Source organism: Nomia melanderi, chromosome 3 (genome assembly GCF_051020985.1).
Source record: "Nomia melanderi isolate GNS246 chromosome 3, iyNomMela1, whole genome shotgun sequence".
NCBI lineage: Eukaryota > Metazoa > Arthropoda > Insecta > Hymenoptera > Halictidae > Nomia > Nomia melanderi.
Genome location: NC_135001.1, coordinates 12,305,336 through 12,323,877, shown reverse-complemented (window position 1 = coordinate 12,323,877; position 18,542 = coordinate 12,305,336). Strand labels below are relative to the sequence as shown.

Sequence of the window (18,542 nt, the reverse complement as noted above, 5' to 3'; positions counted from 1 at the left end):
TAATTTCATTTATCTCTTTTCTCTTTCTTTTTTTTTTCTTTTTTTTGTTCTCTTTATACAGTTTTATAATTCGCATATATATATATATACATATAAGTATATATATACATATATATTTCGAATTATCCTCGGTGTTTTTTTCGTTTCGATTTTGTTTGCTTGTTTTTTTTGTTTTTTTTTGTTCTGTCATTTTCTCCGTTTTGTTTTGTTTCATTTGTATGTTTGTCGGGTTTCTCTTTTTTGCCGTTTTTTGTCCTGTAGGTTTCATCATCGTTTTATACATATATATATGTATATATGTATATATATGTATATATATACTTCGTTTTAGATACACACGTTCCACATACACACAAATGCGTCACGTGTAATTCGTGCGACGCGCGAATATACGATTACGGGGTGAGATGATATCGATCGAAACGGTGCATGATTTAATTATTAAGGATAGAGACAGAGGGAGAAAGAGAGAAAGTCAGAGATAGAGTGAAAGATTGAGTGAGAGAGTGGATAAGAGAGTGTGAGAGTATGTCAGAGTAGGTGAGAGAGAGTATAAGAGCATGTCAGAAAGTGTGTTGTGTGTGTGTGTGTGCGCGCGCGCGCGCGTGTTTATGTGTGTTTGGGGAGGGGCGGGGGAGTGTCTATGAACAATTTGTTATCTCGCGAACAGCTAGGCACGAGTTTTCTATCCAGAGCGTGAAATCATGTATCAAACGAAGTACAGTAAAACACATATCTACACATGGTTGTTGTACAAGTCTCGAGGAAGAGAAACGAAAAAAGACGGCAACAATGGGGAAACATTATCGAAATTTTTTTTTTAGGAACATTCACGCCTTCTTTTGCTTTTTCCATTTTCGGTCCGGCTTTTTTCGCCACGAAGTAAAGTTTTATATCTCGTCCCGCTCGACGCGAGTCTCGACCGATCATCTGAAAATTCTACGCAAGGCTCCGACGAATTTTTCGATTTCTTTTTTCTTTTTTTTCCGATTTCTCTTTTTTCGGCCGGTTGGCCGATCATCTCCTGAAAATTGAATGTGCAACGCTTCTCTTCTTGTGTTTGGCAGATCGCGGCAAGGCGAGTTCGATACTCTGACACAAACAGACTACTAAATGAAATTCGTGTCGTGATTCTTTTTTCGTTTCGCCGACGGAAAGCTTCGCGAGTTGTTCCGTCTCGCGTTACCTCGCTCTCATCTCGAGAAATCGAATTTTCTAGAGGATTGATAACTGTTGAATTATTTTTTGAAAAATTTTACGAAATTCTTCGATTGACCATTAAATTTATACAGTGAAGAACGTCAGTAAACAATGAGGATGAATTGTTTGTCCGCGTGATGCGTAATGAGGTGTTTCATTCGTTCAGCCATATCGGATTTCTCGAAGATGGATGCGAACGATCGTCCGCTAACAGAAAAGAAATGAAACGAAGAATTCAATCGTTAGCAACGAAATGTACACGTGAATTTTTTAAATGATTCTCAATTTCCATCACCGCTCGCTTCGACGGTGTCTGCTTTTTTCCCGATTTTTCAATTCTAACGCGACTTGACCTCGCTGCTGTAATTCAGCAATGCTAGATAAAGAGGAAAAGAAACGTTCTCACGTATTCGTTTGTCGGTATTAAACCGCCGTTCAATACGTGCAGCGAATGAAAATAAGTTCGAAATATTTATTTGATTCTGCAGATCTGAAATAAACACGTTGTGGTACGATGCTAAAAACTTTCTCGACAAAATGAACAGAACGAACGATCACCTAAACTCGCAAGTGGAAAAACATCTCTCGTTTATAATCATTGTAAACTTGTACATAATCCAACATAATTGACTTAACATTTAGACAACCTGTAAAATTATTCTATATACACATGTGTTGCATACGCAAATGTGCACAACACGCAGCTATTCACTGTTAGGTGTCTTTCAAAAGCTATGTTCACTTCTCGTTAGTCAAAACGTAACAGGTGGCAAAGGTGTATTTTCCCTCCGATGTAGCGGATATTTATATACTCTTACTCGATTTTCACAGAAAAAGTTATATCCGAAAAGAAATATAACGTATAAAACAGTCGGTGCGAACACGCACATGCCGCAAAAGCAAAAACCTAAACTATGTATGTATCATATATATACATCTTCCGAAGTGAATACGTTAATACAGCATTTCAAATAAATATTTCTAATTTGACGAATTACAATCTCGTATAAAAGGAATCTCGAGTTTGTTAATTTCCTGGTTATATCTCTATGCCTGATGATGCTTATTTTGAAAAGGAACCCAGCGATACTATAAACATACAAGATCACACGTTACTTAATTTGTTTTTTTGTCTTTTCTTTTTTGTCAACGAACATCGCAGATGTACTAACAATAAACGACCAATGGTAACAAGGAAAACTTTCTCTCGCTATTATAAGGTGCGCAATTAAAGGGACCCCTTCAGCTCGCCGCAAAATGTATGAAAAAGTTACTGTATGTTCCTAGCGACGAGGATCAACGCTCGTCGTCGGCTATCTTACAATCGGTCACGGTTTAATCGCGATTTAGAATCAGTCTGTAATTATAAAACTCGCAATACGTGCGCGGCCACGCGAATCACGCGGGTAATTTCAACGAATTCGGGTCTGGCGGAGCGTCGAGGTTCAGAACTGAGCCCGTGGACCGCGCGCCAGTGTTTCTCAATCGCCTGAACCGTCCCAAAATTACGCGGTCGCAGTCGGTAAGGAAGGGACGCGTTGTTGTCGCCTTTTCTGTCATCCGTTGCCGAGACGAAAACGATCGGAAACAACGAACGAACGGAGAAGAAATCAGTCGTGCTTTTGGGGGTTATACGCATACTCGCGCGGTCGGCGATCGAACACGCCCTCGGTGAACGAAAGGAGAAAAGAAACAAAGAAAAAAAGAGAGAAAGAAAGAGAGAACACGGTTCGAGGTGAACGGAGAAAACGGAATCACGAGATCGACGTGTCAGCTTTTTCTCTTTTCTTTTTGTCTTTTTTTCACCGTTCTTGTTTGTTTGTTTGTTTGTTCTTGTGCGGCTGACGCTGCGCCTCCTCCTCGCGCGTGACAAGAGCCCTCCTCTTTACTTTTCTTTTTTGGTTTTTTTTTTTGCAACTCGCCCCTTTTCGATCGAGCCCCGTACATAGAAACGTTTATATACAACGATAAAACACGAACTGCAGTGGCAGTGAATTAGTGCACATGAATATTGTAAACAGCAGCAACGGCGGGTGGCGGCGGCGGCGGCGGCGGCGACTCGTAGTCGCGATACACGGCAGCGTCTACCACAGCTACGTTTTATTTTTTTTTGTTCCTTTCTTACGCGCGTTTCTCTTGTTTCTCCAGTTTTTAAATTCGTGTTCGATTTCGATACGTTTTACATTTCTTTCATTTTCGTTTCTTCGCTTTGCGTCTCCACCGTTCATCAGAACGTTTCTCCATTCAGCCGAGAATTAACTTACGACAAGGACCGGGGGCTGTGGTGCTGCTGGATCGACGTTTTCGATGTGTACCGATGTGTGCGGTGGTCACGCGTTTGTTCGCTCTTACATCTTCTTCCATTTTCCTCTGGGTTCCACTTCGCCCTCGTTCTCGTTCAACGCACTTTTAGAAACCACACTGTCGTTCTCTCCGTGCTATTAGTGTCGTTCGGCTACACGCCACTCCATCTTTCCTTCATTTACTACACCCTTACCTTACCCCCTCCCTCCCCCCTTTTCCCGCTACCCTTTTCCACCCACGTCTCTTTTTACTTTTACTCTATTATTACTGTTGTTGCTGTTAATGTTGTTTGTAGGTTAGTTTGTTTGGTTGTTGCGATCGTTTCGCGCTCGTGTGCCTGCGGTTATCTTTCTCATTCGTTTTTCAAATTCTGTGTCGTTATGGACCGTGGTTCGTTCTTCGCGTGGACGAAGCATGCGCGTCCGTGTTCACATCGGCCGCTACTGCCGGTGATCCTTGCCCGTTTTTATCCCTTTTTATTCCTATGTATGGCATGCACTCGCCGCGGCATGAATGAATGAATCAATTAATTTATTTTCGACGGCAAGGATCACCGGGGACGCTGTTGCGCGTACTGCCGGCATGTCTCGTAAGTGTATGATTTTGTCTCGTTTTCTTTACGTGTGCGTATTTCTGACTCGTGTCTGAACGCACGCACGCGCGTGCGTGATGCATGGGAAAGTGGTTTCTGGGGGTTAGAAGAGGGAGAAAAGTAAGAAAGAGGGAAGGAAGAATAGAAAGGTAAAGAAATTTAGGGGAAAATAGAGTGAAAAAGAAAGAAAAGTAGAGAGATAGAAAGAAAAATGGGTGAGATAGATAGAAAATGAAAAAGGGGAGAGGCAAATACAGAGAGAAAGATAGAGGTAAAGATACAGAGAGAGAGAGAGAGAGAGAGAGAGAGAGAGTGAGTGAGAGCGTGAGGGAGGGGGGGCAGTGGGAGAAAGACAAAAGGGGGGAGGCAGCAAGGAGGTATTTGTGTATAGGTGTATCTGTGTATTTTCTCTTAAGTATGTATATTTTGTTCACCATTCATTCTTATATGTATATATACATACATGTATGTATACATATACATGTCCGATATACATGCACACATACATATCTGCATACGTATATGAATGTATGTATATATGTACATTCGTATACACACATACGTGAGTTTCACAAAAATATATAAAAGAGAGAGTGTCTATGTATACACACATACGTGCATATATACCTATAATTTTTTTATATATATATATACCGATATATAGTTCGATTTATAATTAAAATCGTGTGGAAAAGGGTGGTTTCTTCATTTTTTTTTTGTTTGTAATCATGTATATATATATAAATATATATACATGTGTTCTGTATAAATACATATATATACGTTTATGTATAGAACCTGTACAAAGTGCTTGATTGAGATTTTTTCGTCCTTAGCCGCAACACAAGACACGAGGTAAAGGTTTACACGTAGCCCCGCACTCCCGTTCACACGCACTCCTATTATTTACGTCTCGGCACATCGTTTTACATGTGATCCGTTCTAAAACTATGTGCACAAGGTGGCCCGTGTTCTGAGAACGAACCGCGCGATCGGGACTTCTCAGGCGGGAATTTGAAATTTCACAACTTCGTTTGCGAAAATTGTTTCACAGTTTCTATTATCGAATACGATTCCTCGTTTTTGTTCGTTTTCTCCTCCATTCGACCTGAGGATACCGGTATTTTTTATTATTATTTTAGTAATATTATATCTAATGTCGAATACAATCTAATATAACCTATCAAGGTAATATCATTATGTTAATAATGTTAAATTAAAGACATATTATATCGTCACTTAATAACTTTATCAGAAACGCACACGTCGTCGTGTTCAATAACTAACCAGTCTTGTTGAATTACCAAACGGTTGAAATTCAAAAAGCACAAGGAACATTTGAACGTACGTAACAGTAGACTTGACATAGAAAACATTTAAATATAGCATTCTCTGGCATTTTTTGCTTGTATTTAGTAGTTTGTCCAAAAGAGACAATTTTTTCTCGAAAAGAATGAATGGCAAAAGGTAAAACAGCAAGTTACACAAATTGTATGAAATTTTATGTAATTATCTCTCACCAATTTGTCCCGCTTTGTAGTTAAGAAGCGCAGTCCGCCGATATTTCACGGGCCACCCTGCATATGCATGTATACATATACATGTATATATATGCATACGTACTTTTGCAGACAAGGCAAGGTACAAAATCACGATATGAGAGACGAACACACGATTCTGTCCCGCGAAGTGAACGATGTTTTTTTTTGTTTGTTTATGTTTAAGGACAAAAATGTCTCGATGAAGTTGATCTCGATAAAGTTTCTCTTATCTCTTCCGTTTCTCCCTCCGTTCTCCTTCCTCCTCTTCACGCTCCTTCTTCATCTTCTCCTTCTTCTGTTTCTTCATATTTTTTTGTTCTTCTTTTTACAGTGTACTGTAGAACGACAATATATTCATCTCTTCTGCACCTATTTACATATCCTGAATGAGCTACAGCGATGGTATACGTTAAGTCGCGAAGGCGATTACAATTCCTCAGCGATCAGCCTTGAAGATGTTCTCAAGCGTGTAAAGTTAAGCTGCTTGCTTCGCATTTTGTTTTTTTTTCTTTAGGTATATATTTCTCGTCTTCTCTGTACTTTATTCTGAAGGGATGGGGAGGGGGATTTAATCACACAGTTTTTTTGTTATACTCATCACGGTAAGCCGTTCAGTCCATATATTGCCTTCCGTGGAAGACGATATATCTTTGTATCTTACGAAGATTTAGAGAGTGTAACGTGTAGCTACCCTCGGACCATATTTCACCATGCCGCTTCCCGTTTCCCTTCGCTTCTTCTTCTTCTTGCTCTTCTTTCTTTTCTTCTTGTTCTACTTCTTCTTCTTCTTCATCTTCTTCTTCTTCTTCTTCTTCTTCTTCTTCTTCTCTTCCATCCTCTTCTTTCTCCTTCTGCTCTCATTCTCTTCACCCTCTTCTTTTTTCCCTTGTTCAAGTTCTTTCCTTTTCCATTGGCAGATCTTCATCACCTCTCTATGTCTCTTCTTTCCTCTTTATTTGAATCCGATGTTCGTTACGATGTTTTGCCTCGTCTTTGCTACGACCACGTCTCAACGTAAAAATGTTCGGTCACGGTGTAAAAAAATGAATCACGCAGCGATGATGTAACGAGGAACGAAGAATTTTACTGCGGACACTATAAAGGGAAACTGATCCGGCTGCGAGTGTGTCGAGGAAAACATAGCTGGCGGTGCGTGGCCAGCGGAAAAAACGGACGTGTCGATGAGTTGCTCTATGGACGGGGTTTGCGATAATTCGTTGAGGACACGCGATGTCGTACCAAAATGCCAGCCAACGAAGATTAAATGGATCCGTAGGGATGACGGACGGCATGATGATGGCTTCCTTTGTACGATTAGATGTAGGAATAAGGTCCATCGGTGAGGGCGCTACACAACAACAGTCAGGAGGCGTCGTCCTTTCCTCTAGCACCTCTGCTTGGCTTGTATTCGAGACCCGGATCGAACTGCATTAGCACGAAAACCTGTAAATCAAAGAAAATTGTTATACCAGGATCATCATTCGTATGAACTTTATTTGGTCAACCCACAAATAAATGCGGTACTCGTATGTTTCTTTATTTTTAGAAATTAGGATAAACGTAACCGTTTCCTAATCTAGAATATGTTCTTCTTCGTTATCTACATATAATTAACTATACATTATATAACTATACATTATAATTACATTAAAGAAAGTTTCGTTTAATTTAATCTTTAAAAATGAAAGAAATATAAAACAAACGTATTGTTCATGAGATGACTCGATATACTGAATTCTGCGATTCAGAGTGCAAGTATTGAACTTAACTCATACTTTAATATCGAAACAGAAATTCATTTGCTTCTATTAAATTGAAAACGAAATGACAACTTTATGAAGCAATGCAAATTGTTTTTAAATAATAAAGATACAAGACTAATATTTCGAGACTTTTCTTCATTCTGCTCTAACTGCTATACATTTCGAAAGGACTAAATCTACTTCAGAATTGAAGTTTAAGTGAAACAATTAACTTATATAATTATTAAAAAAGCAATTATTTATAATAGTAATACAATTTTATTCGTGAATAGCGACCTCCTAGAAACGTATAGCTGATGACTGGCTGCTGCAGAGAATAAAGTTAACGTATTGAGTGAATCATGAAGTATTAATGAGAAATGAACGATTGCTGTTATATTTTCAATATGTTGGCAAGTTTTCCTGGACGAACAATTTGAAATATAATTACCTGGTCTGTTGGTAATAACGTAAAATCATCCGGGGGATTTGTGATGACGTATCGCTTCGACGAAGCGTCGCACGACGAGCTCGTGTCCCGAAACCTAAAAAGTTTGAACGGAACGATTAGACGTATAATACCGAACGGTATCGTTGAAATGGACGACTCGTAACTAAACACACCACGTTAAGATTAGAACTAAACTAAAACTAACTTAAACGCTGGCAACAGTAACTAAGCACTAAACAAATAGATGACACAAAGAGAGACAATCGTAAAAAATGATAGGTATTTGTTGGATGAAGAAGGCAACTTACGGTCGACGGTTTCAGTTTTCATGATGCAAAAACGGAAAAATGTAAAAGTATGCGGCAAAAAATCATAAATCACATAGTAAGTATACGAGAATGGCACGGTAAAAGATAATTAACGGCGGTGTAACAATCGCAGCAGCCAGATGAGAAATCTTTCAGAGAACAAGATAAATGTACAATGTTTCATGTACAGAGTATAATCCAATAAATACCATCGAGAGAAGGAAAAAAGTCCGGTACCTGTACCTGTACAGACCAATGCACAGCATTCCATACGACTTTAATGCTGCGACAAAGAGGTCACCGTACTTGCCTCCTTCGCCATATTGGGCCAACGGGCCATCGTATAACGCGATTTGGCCAACTCGACATCGATCTCTGTTGGCCAGGCTGTCAGCCGTACTGAGAAGTAACGGATACAGATCAGTTTTGAATCAATATGACATAAATTATGCAGAAATATTAATGTACAATCAATTCAACGCAATTTACCTGTAACCACCTCTTAAACCTGCTCCTTCAGCCAATATTAATTCTAATTCAGGCGTTGCTCCACCAGTAATCAGCGACCGGATCAAAGTCAGCGCGTTTTGGTTAAAATACGTCTGTAATAGAGAAATTAAGAAAAATTTTATAGTACATCTCGGTTTACATTATTCTACTATTATATCATTTGATATTTTAACCCTTTGCGGTCGAGAACTTTTTAACTTCTAAAAACGTTTCCTATAGAAAGCTAAATTATGCATCGGTCTTTAATACTAGAAGGAAGAAGAACTATATATGCAGTGATTGAAATCTCGTTATTCGTATAATGAAATTATTCCATTACTATTATTATTTATTATAATTATTTAAACTGTTATTATTATTTGTAAGTTTCAGTTCAAAGTCACCAAAGTTGTGAAGGTTGTCCGTTAACAGAATTGTAAAGAATTATATGAAATAAAAATGATGAAACATGATTTTATGCACCGGGTATCAATATATTCCGTTATATTAATTTTATTGAATTACCAACCGTTGACATTAACGAATCTAACACACTGACGGCAAAGGCAGTACCGCAAGCGAAGGGTTGGGTGAGGTAGAGTTCCGTGTCCGGATCGTCGTCGTCATCCTGGTCAAGGAACTGCACGTTGCTATCATTTACAAGTTCTATGAGAAGAAAACAGATTCGAAAGATCAAAGGTTCTCGCATTGCGGTCGCGTACGATTAATCTCCGGGTACCTGTTATCATTGGCACGTTTGCTCCGTAAACGGATCCTCGTCGCTGTAAAACGATCGGGCTGCCAACTGCAGTTAAAGTACCTTGCTCATTATTTGCTGGAATTGCCACTTAACATGTAATTATATGTATATACGCAATGGATCATGGAACTGCGAAACTATTGTGCGCTATTTCGAAGTTTCGTGATTATTCTTGGCGGATGAGATATAGCGTGGTTTCAACACTTGTACCGAGTGGAAATAAATGATTGTATTTTCTTGTCGTAGCATGTTTCTACATCTTCGGACTGATGGAGATCGAGGTAAAGAAGCTGCTGCAAAATTCCCTTTTCTTATACACTCTATCCTTAATCGTTTGAGTGGCCGGATCTTTCCATCATTTCTTTCAATCACTTCACGCTACGACAAGAGAGTACAATCTTTTATTGCCACCCTGTACAAACAGTGACGTAGCATTTCGTTTCTGGAAGAACAAGGTGGAGCATGGGAACTGTACAGTTTCTAAATTTTCTAACTCTAAAGTTACTGCTTCATCTTTATTTCCAAATTATTAACATTTAAAATACGGCAATTACTCGTTTGACATGCGCTATTAGCGGATATTTAATTGTTAATAACCCGAAAACAAAGTTGAACCTGAAGTTTCTTCATTTGCGTTTTCCTGTTTGTTTGAGCTTAAAATAAAAAATAATAAGAATACAATTATATGGAATAGAAAGAAAAAATAATAGAATCAGCGCATAAAGTTTCTACTATGCGTGTGCCTTCTACAATAGCAATAAGTTATGTCCAACAATAGCTATCGCTTATATCGCCTTCCACACTATATCCTTTCCACGAAGAATAGCCAAACAATACTTATACCTTGGCTGAGTACTCCAATCGTATCGTCGAAGGTCATAGCCTTGATATTAAGGGACGCGAGGATAGCCTCCTTGTCGGCGAGGGTGGGGTCATCATTGCTAGGCACTTTAGCCGACAGGATGCAACACATATCGCACAGATTGACGTTCACGGCACGTAAATCTGCTCTGCTTAATGGTGAACCCTGTAAGAACCATGTGTAATTCACAATACAGGATGCGGTTGCTTCTAGCTCTCTTCAAGGAGGTTCTAATTACACAGGATGCCAGCAAATTAGTGATAAAATTCAAACAAAGGTGTAATCCGAACAATCGCAAATGATGAAACGATGAATCTTCTTTTTCCTCTATGTTCTCCTGCTTAATAAAGCCATCGTTTGTGATTAATCCGATTACTCTTCACGAGAGAATGAATTGAAAATGTAGAATAATGTGAATAATATGAATAAAACTTTGAAAATTCGTCGTTAACGAACTTCTTCGGTTTGTCTTGATTATACTCTGTATACTTTACTTTTAAATTGTATTATATTGTATTCGTTTTAAAATTGTATTCCACATTTCCGATCCATCTTTCATGTTGATATGTACCCTTTTAGATTGTATCATCAATGTGTTGACATCCTCGATGTAGGAAAAAAGGGTACACTTTTGTATTGTATGTACACGGTGTTACGGGGTAAGTACAACTGGAGTTAATTTTTGGACTATTGGTTTTCTGAATTACTAAATATAGGAAAGTTATTTTACACTTCAAGTATGACTTCTGATATAAGATTATTTCAAGTTCTGTTAGATTTACATACGGTATGCTGTGAAATATATTCTTTTTTTGATGATTTGTCGAGAGTGCGAGGGTGCGTCATGTTTTGAATAATATTCGATGCTTAACAATGTTAATGGAATATTAAGTCGATCTTGATATAATCTTAGAACACAGAAATAAAATTCTTATATACGTATATTCGTTGAAACTTTTCGCGAGGGGGAATGAATGTTACTCCTACCGTTTAGACATTACGCCAAACGATTTTCATCATTTGAAATCTTCATTTGCAATTTTTCAGGAAAATATTATATGAAATATTTACATGACTTTTCGAAGTACATTATGAAAGGAAATTACTTTTGATTTTAATTGAAGGTGTTACTTTTTAATAATTTGTTAGTAATGAAAGTAACAGTTCTTAAAATGAATCTGTCCATTCGAAGTATATCATGTGCTTGTTATATATGTATCTATTAAAATTGATTAGCTGTCTATACTAATAACATTTATAATATAATAAAATCTACAGCATTTGGTACATTTTATTCGTTCTATTCCTTCTTCTATGTAGCAACAGTCTTAAATACATGCTTTCAAGACATTAAAAAAAGATTTTGTTATCTAAATTTATCTATTACACGTAGCATTAATGAATCCAATAATAGCCATTAACTTTTAAGTCAACATACATCCTTTAAATAAAGACTTCAACTTCATTAATTAAAAAAAGAATGATTTTCTACCCTATACACACATGTTCAATCCATAGGAAATAAATATATTTAAAGCAAAAACTGAGGCTACAAATTTGAAACACTTCGAAGGACGGATTTCACCTTAAGAATTGCTGTCCTTCAGAATTATGATGATTTATTTCAATGAAAGTAAATGTGCAGGTTGGGGTAACTTTCACCACCTAAACTATCTCAGTTGTCTTTAAACATGTGAAAAAGGCAAACATATTTTCAGATTTCTACTTTCAATTAAGTCTCATTTAATGTAAACTACCACTACAAGCATATTTAAAACTAACATACGTATCATTTAAATAACCTTCAAATACCCGGATCAAAGGCAATCGTAAAAAATAAGTATGATAATTCGAAACCTCAAAAATTAGAAAAATATAGAGAATTTCGAAATCATCGACAACCTGGCATTAAAGAAAAACCTATGACTACTTTGTAATTAAATTTTCTCACATCTCTAAAAGTAACCGAGACGAGTGACATGATCGAAAGTATCACCCCAAACGATGCACACCTTGACTAAACTCTCATCGAAAACGAGTAGACGTGAGAAATGGAAACACAGAGAATTTTGAGTAATGCGAAAGGAAGAAGTCCAAGTTAAAAGTGTTTAGCGGCAGTGAAGGCGCTTAAACGACTGAAAGAAACATTGTTTACGTTTAGCACTGATATCTTTGGTAGATTCTGCAACATTTTCCACTCGCGGCGGATGTAGTCCACAGACCCAACTATCACTACGTGTTTAAGCTCGTGGTAATGGAAATTGGAAGCTCTTAATGGCATGACAAGGTTTCTCAGTCCGATGAGGGGTGAATCGGGATCGGCGAAGAGGCAGACAACGACGTGCCCGTTCAGGACCGTCATGGCTGCCTGATTACGATCCAGTATACAGTCTTCGAGGTTGCGGGATGGGCTCCAGTGGAACATGCCCGTCGAGTCGTATTTCATTTCTGTCTTCTCGAAATCGAAGTCTTTCGCCTGATCGTCGGCGATTCCGACTTGAAGACCACCATTGTTATTCACGTTCGTGCCGCCTGAAGCTCTGCTCGTCGGCCTGTAAAAAGTTTTACAATGTTAATAGTATTCATATTTACTAGTGTTGTAAAAGTGAGTCCTGAGCCTCGACCTTTGAAAGCTGTAGCTGTGACTCGAGCCTTGAGAACTCGAGCCTTGAGAACTCGAGCTTTCACGGCTTAAGCTTTGAACAGTAACAGTACGTCGTCTGTTGTTATGTAAGTAGTGTATGATGGTTTGATTCTTCGAGCATAACGACTTGATCGCTGTAGAGTTTTAAAGATTAGATCGAGCTTTCGAAGTTTCAAGGTTGAGACTTGAGGGACCCGAGCCTTTTACAACACTAAGTAATAATATAAAATACGCTGCTTCAGTTAAACATACAACATCAAATGTATTGTATATGGTACATAAATCCGGACACAATCCCTCGTTAATGAGAGTGTCAACTAACAATCAATTTTTACGCTACTAGTTCTCTATACTAGTTGTACGATATATCAGAAACCGCTTCTCTAAAGCTGTTATATTTGATTTTCTATGATATTTTAATCTATATTAGAAAGTCAATTTATTCTTGTAATATCTAATTGTTTGTGCTTGTTAATCGTGGTAAACCTTTTTAGTACAGATTAAAGGAGATACTCATTTCAGTGAACATGCTTCTGCATACTACGTTCCTATTTCTACATAGTTTCATGCGAAAGTAACAAGCAAACCTATAAAGATTCTCTGAGTAATATAGTTTATTTTATTTCTCTTAATTTGTGTCATCTGCGACGTGCAAAACAGAATCTCAGTTTCACGGGATTACGATTATAATAATATAAAATACCGATGTATATTTCACTATTTGAAGATTGTTATTTAGATGACTTCATGATTCGAAAGACTAGAATAGCTGATTGTTTTTATATTTATTCTTTTAATATTTTATTAACTTGTACGTATATTCTATATTTTATTCACCCTTGAAGCTTCCTATAGAAAAAAGGCAATATTAAAAGGAAACTATGGACTGTTGTATAATTTGATGCATTAGGAGTGCCAAAATGTAATCCACTATTCCTTTCAGAACTCAGTAAAATGATAGAAAGTTTTTTTTAAAAAGTAAGTAGACTATTGGAGAAAATAGAAAGTATGATTAAAAATATGTGGATCAAAAATTTGTACACCTAAAAACTGAACCAGTAAGATAGCAATCAACATATGTCAATTTCTTTTAATTAGTGTTTCAGTAAAATCATGTTATTCACAGTTTGTCTCTTTTATTCTGAGTCTTGTGTTGATAGCTAACTAGGCAGGGTGACAAGGGGAAACGTCCACTCGTGGAACTCTTGCCTTCCTGCCCTGTTAACCTTCAGAACGAGGCTCAGAGCAAAAGGTAAACTGTACTTCTAAATCATTTGAGTATAATAAATATAAGAATTATTACAACTTATTCTTGTAAAATGAAGAATAATTAGTGAAATTTCTTATCTCACTAATTCCATTGATTTTAATATTGAAAACGTTTATTGTGAATACTGATCGAGTGCTCGCGGAGGTTTCTCAATCGCATGCAGTGTTCTTAGCAAGCGTGTAGCAGCTTCAATTGCCATAAGCGCACAGATAGACATAAATACATATCCACACAAGAATAACCACCGCACAACAAATACAGTGTTAACGAAAGAAGCGTACATGAGTTTTTTGACTTCGTAGGCGAGATGGTAGCCGGGGTATGCGGACTCCTCTTGCGATCTGGAATCAGAAGGTGTTTGCAACGTTGGATTTATCATCGCACAGAACCTTGAGCTTCATCGATTCACGTGGAAATATCATCGAATCTGCGGCGTAGGTGACAATCAAAATATTGGGTCATCCCATGAATAATGCGTTTTTTTTAAATGTTTCTTTCATTTTTAGAAATCAAGATAAACGAAATTGTTTTTAATCTGAAATATATTTTTCTTCGTTAGCTGTAAATATCTATTAACTGTAAATCTATAGATAACGAAGGAGAATATATTTCATATTAAAAAAGTTTCGTTTATCTTAATTGTCAAAAAGAAAAGAGGTATTAAAAAACCGCATTATTTATAGGGTGATTCAATAGCTCGAGTTATCTTAAGTGTACTACGATAAATTTCGTAAGTCTCGAACGCTTCGCTAGCGAAAGAACCGTTGACTCTTTAGCGATAACCACCCTTGTAGTCACTGTGTCCTATTAAACTGGCAGTATTCATTTCATGTTCCTAATTTTCTTTATGTTTTCAATTCGATTCTGTCGGAATTGTGTGTAAATAGTTTCACGAGTTTAATTCACTTTTCACTAGTATTAAATCGATCGAAATGTCGAGCTTCAATAAAACAAGCTACACGGTGTCAGAGTAAACAATGAGCTTTTCGAAATGACCTAAAAAACTCTCCAACTTCATGGGAATGATTCTGGATCGCATGGAAGTTCTCTACCGAGAATCATCGAGTTGAACGAACCGAGTCAAATTACAAAGTGTTTGGTAACAGATAAGAGAACATTTTTTGGAGGAAAAGAATCTCCGCAACAATATAAGATGAAAATCAAGAATAAGAAAATAGCGTTTTTAGCTTCGTTTTCAAATTATTGACGATTAACACGTTCACTGTGGTCACTGATGACCGGCGCTTCCGAATTGCTTGGAAACAATAACAATGTGAAAGATTATGATTTAATAGCTTGAATAACTAGGTCGGTCAAATAATTAATAATTCTTTTTATTGATCTTGTTCTGCCACAAAAGAATAAGTAACATATAAAACGCTCAAGATTTCTGTGACAATTAAATTTTGAAGAATAGTAAATCAAAGGATTAAAGTGACTTGAAAGCGAAGTCAAAATTACAAACTTTTCATTCCCTGTTTTCGTCTTAAATTATCATGCACGATCTGTCGCCAAACACTTTGTACGTGTAATTTATATACGCATTGCTTGAATAAGGAGAAATAACATGCTAATTAAAGGAGAACAGATGCACAGATTGCTCGAAGAATACGTATAAGGTATTTGAATGCATTCCATAATGTACAAACTTGTTCGACCGGAGCTTTCTCGTTAGAGAAAAAGTACGTATGTCCCGCAACAGATATCAGCAGACGTGAATGCTGTGAAAATCTATAAGGTTATTCAAAACATAAAATATGTAAATTAACATCTACCGTGTGTGACTGAGAGATACGATACGTAACGTTTCGCACGTTCGTGTGTAAGGTGAGAAAAAAAAACTGAACGAGACCACTTACAGTTTGAATAACCCTTACTTGTGCAGCTTACAAGAATATCGTTGTGTATGTAAGGGCTTGGATAGTTCTAATCGTGCAACTATTGCAGACAAGTATAATAATTAGATTGAAGACAGAGAAGAGTGACTGCGAAGAGGAAAGTTGAAGAACTTTTCAAGACTCACTGTGCAACTACCTGTACAGTAGAACCTTGATTATCCTAATCAATTATCCTAATGTATAAAATTTATCGTTGATGAAATACTTACTTTTTTTCATAGTAATTTTTATGATTTTCTTTTATATAAAAAAATGTAATATCTACAATGAAAGCGACGAATTCTAAAATCGAAGTGATACAAAATTTGCAATTATCTGACCTGAATTAAATGAAATTATAAATTTTGATTTTGCAGTTGAAAGCTTGAAATTTACCATACGACGTGACTTCCGTTCTAATAAGCGTAGAGAAAATATTGATGGCTAATGTACAAATTGGGGATCATTTATTATATAGTAAGTTATATATTATTTGTTTTAAATAGTAACAGAAAATTGAAATTACTTAAATTTAAAAGATTCAATCGACTTGTTTGTACTCTCCGATTTATCTTTGGTATATAATCTGACAGGAAATTATCGTATTTTTCAGTAAAAACTTCCTACTTCAAATTACATAAGAAAAGTTCGGATAACAAAGGCTCCACTATACTTACGTCTGAATAAATTGAATTCGTGTACGGTTACATTTTCAATAATTGCTCTTTCAAAATTTGAATGCACGATTAGCGTCCTTTGAAATATAAAACACATTATACTTTAACACTTAACCAATCGTATGTATCAAGTGATATGGCCCTTATCAAGTTTTGTGACTATATTCCGTGAATATTTATTAAGATATTTGACAAGCCAGCTAACATAGACGAAAAATTAAAACTTCCACTTCTCCCTAGCATCGCGCTGACTTTTCCGAGTTGCGCGACGCTAACAATGGAAAATATCCCTTCCAGAACGCCAGATGAATGAAAACAAATAAAAAAAGGTCCTCGGCAGTGAACCTAACACAGTGACTGCTTATTTTTTACAGTGCTGTCCTCAACTGCAATCTATAATTTGCAGGTTTCGGTTTTCCACTAATTATTAGCGTTTGATGTCAACCGAAAATCCGACGGCCATAATTAGTGAATTATTGACTGGACGTTTGATGAAAGCGATGAATACATTATTGGACTCGTGAATGACGTGTGAACACATAAATACGTTGGCCCATAAAAGTATTTAAAATCTACGCATTTGTAATGCAAATGTTGTACCCGCCATATATTCTATATTTCGAAATTAATTAATGTGAGAATGCTGTGTAGAGGTACATTTCATTTAAGTCGAATAACACACGTTTGGGATGTTCATTTTTATTACAAATATATCCACATTGAAGTACTTTAGTGGACCAGTGTATGTATTATATTTAATGGCCGGTTAAGTGTTAAGTAACTTATGCAATGAAATCTACACGCAAATGAACCTTAGCTGCACCAACACCTGTACAACATTATTTCTGCGATAATTAATTTGTCTCTCGTGAGGTATGCACACTTGAACTAGTGTACACCGAACTGAGGCACATACTTGACGTTAATTAGATACCTTTGATTGTACGGTTGATTCGGACTTGTCAGGTTATCGTTCGGCGCTCGATTCACGTTCGGTTTCACCTTGTTTACCTGCTTCGTCGAATTCATCATGGTCATCCCGACGGAATTTCGATGGTTTCTCATAGCTGCAACACACGTGAGAATTACTTCGTATTTATATACTATGCAGTTCAGTGTTAACTATTTATCACGGTTTCTATAAACATAAAAGTTTGGAAATTAATATTAACTTGCATTATATGACAATATAAATAACAGTAATAAAATATAATTAAAACCATGCTTGCCAACATAGGAGAATCTATTTTCCAGTTTATCACCTATAAACTTCGTTTTTAAATCGGGTTCATTAATTGTATTTATTCATTGTAATGTGATGTTCGAGTAAGCATATAAAGAAAAATAATCATATAAAGTCACACAAGATGAAATTGGAAATTAATAATCTTATAAAATTGTAGTTACACGCAACCTGAATGTTTTGTTCACGGATGAACGCATTTAGATCTATATACCGGGTTTGTTTTATAACTTACCACTTTACACATAAATTTATGTTTAAATAAATGTAATCTACAGTGCAGTTGTGATCAAGTTATTCTGATCGGTGTTAGTGCAGATTCGTATTCCCATCATACGAATTTAAGGAAAACAGTGCTTGATGTGCTTAGTAATACCTCGCTTATAATTAATCTGCGGATTTTATGCACACTGTATTGCTTATGAAATATTATGTAATAAAATTGACTAAAATACTTCGATTATTTTCAATCGAATAAAATTGTCTAGAGAAACGGCAACATTTTTCCAAGAATTACCTCAATAGAAATAATAATGTAATTGTGCATAGAGATCCGCAGTTCACTGGCAAATCAAAATTTGA

At 36.6% G+C, this 18,542-nt stretch overlaps 1 protein-coding gene across 50 annotated transcripts in view; it reads right to left on the bottom strand.

Moving 5' to 3' along the window:
* Window positions 1–16: 16 nt before the first annotated feature.
* slo (calcium-activated potassium channel slo) overlaps window positions 17–18,542 on the bottom strand; it is a 162,025-nt gene continuing 143,499 nt past the window's right edge. For 38 of the 50 annotated variants that reach the window (XM_076366245.1, XM_076366243.1, XM_076366244.1 and 35 more), the window contains 10 exons: window positions 17,652–17,784; window positions 14,445–14,504; window positions 12,405–12,801; window positions 10,231–10,414; window positions 9,367–9,462; window positions 9,157–9,293; window positions 8,628–8,740; window positions 8,376–8,537; window positions 7,831–7,924; window positions 17–7,080 (listed from right to left, as the gene is read on the bottom strand). In XM_076366245.1, the coding sequence (XP_076222360.1) occupies window positions 7,000–7,080; window positions 7,831–7,924; window positions 8,376–8,537; window positions 8,628–8,740; window positions 9,157–9,293; window positions 9,367–9,462; window positions 10,231–10,414; window positions 12,405–12,801; window positions 14,445–14,504; window positions 17,652–17,784 (1,457 nt within the window). In that variant the 3' untranslated portion in view covers window positions 17–6,999. The remainder of the gene's footprint in view (window positions 7,081–7,830; window positions 7,925–8,375; window positions 8,538–8,627; window positions 8,741–9,156; window positions 9,294–9,366; window positions 9,463–10,230; window positions 10,415–12,404; window positions 12,802–14,444; window positions 14,505–17,651; window positions 17,785–18,542) is intronic. The other 12 variants (XM_076366290.1, XM_076366285.1, XM_076366283.1 and 9 more) reach the window with 2 other exon arrangements.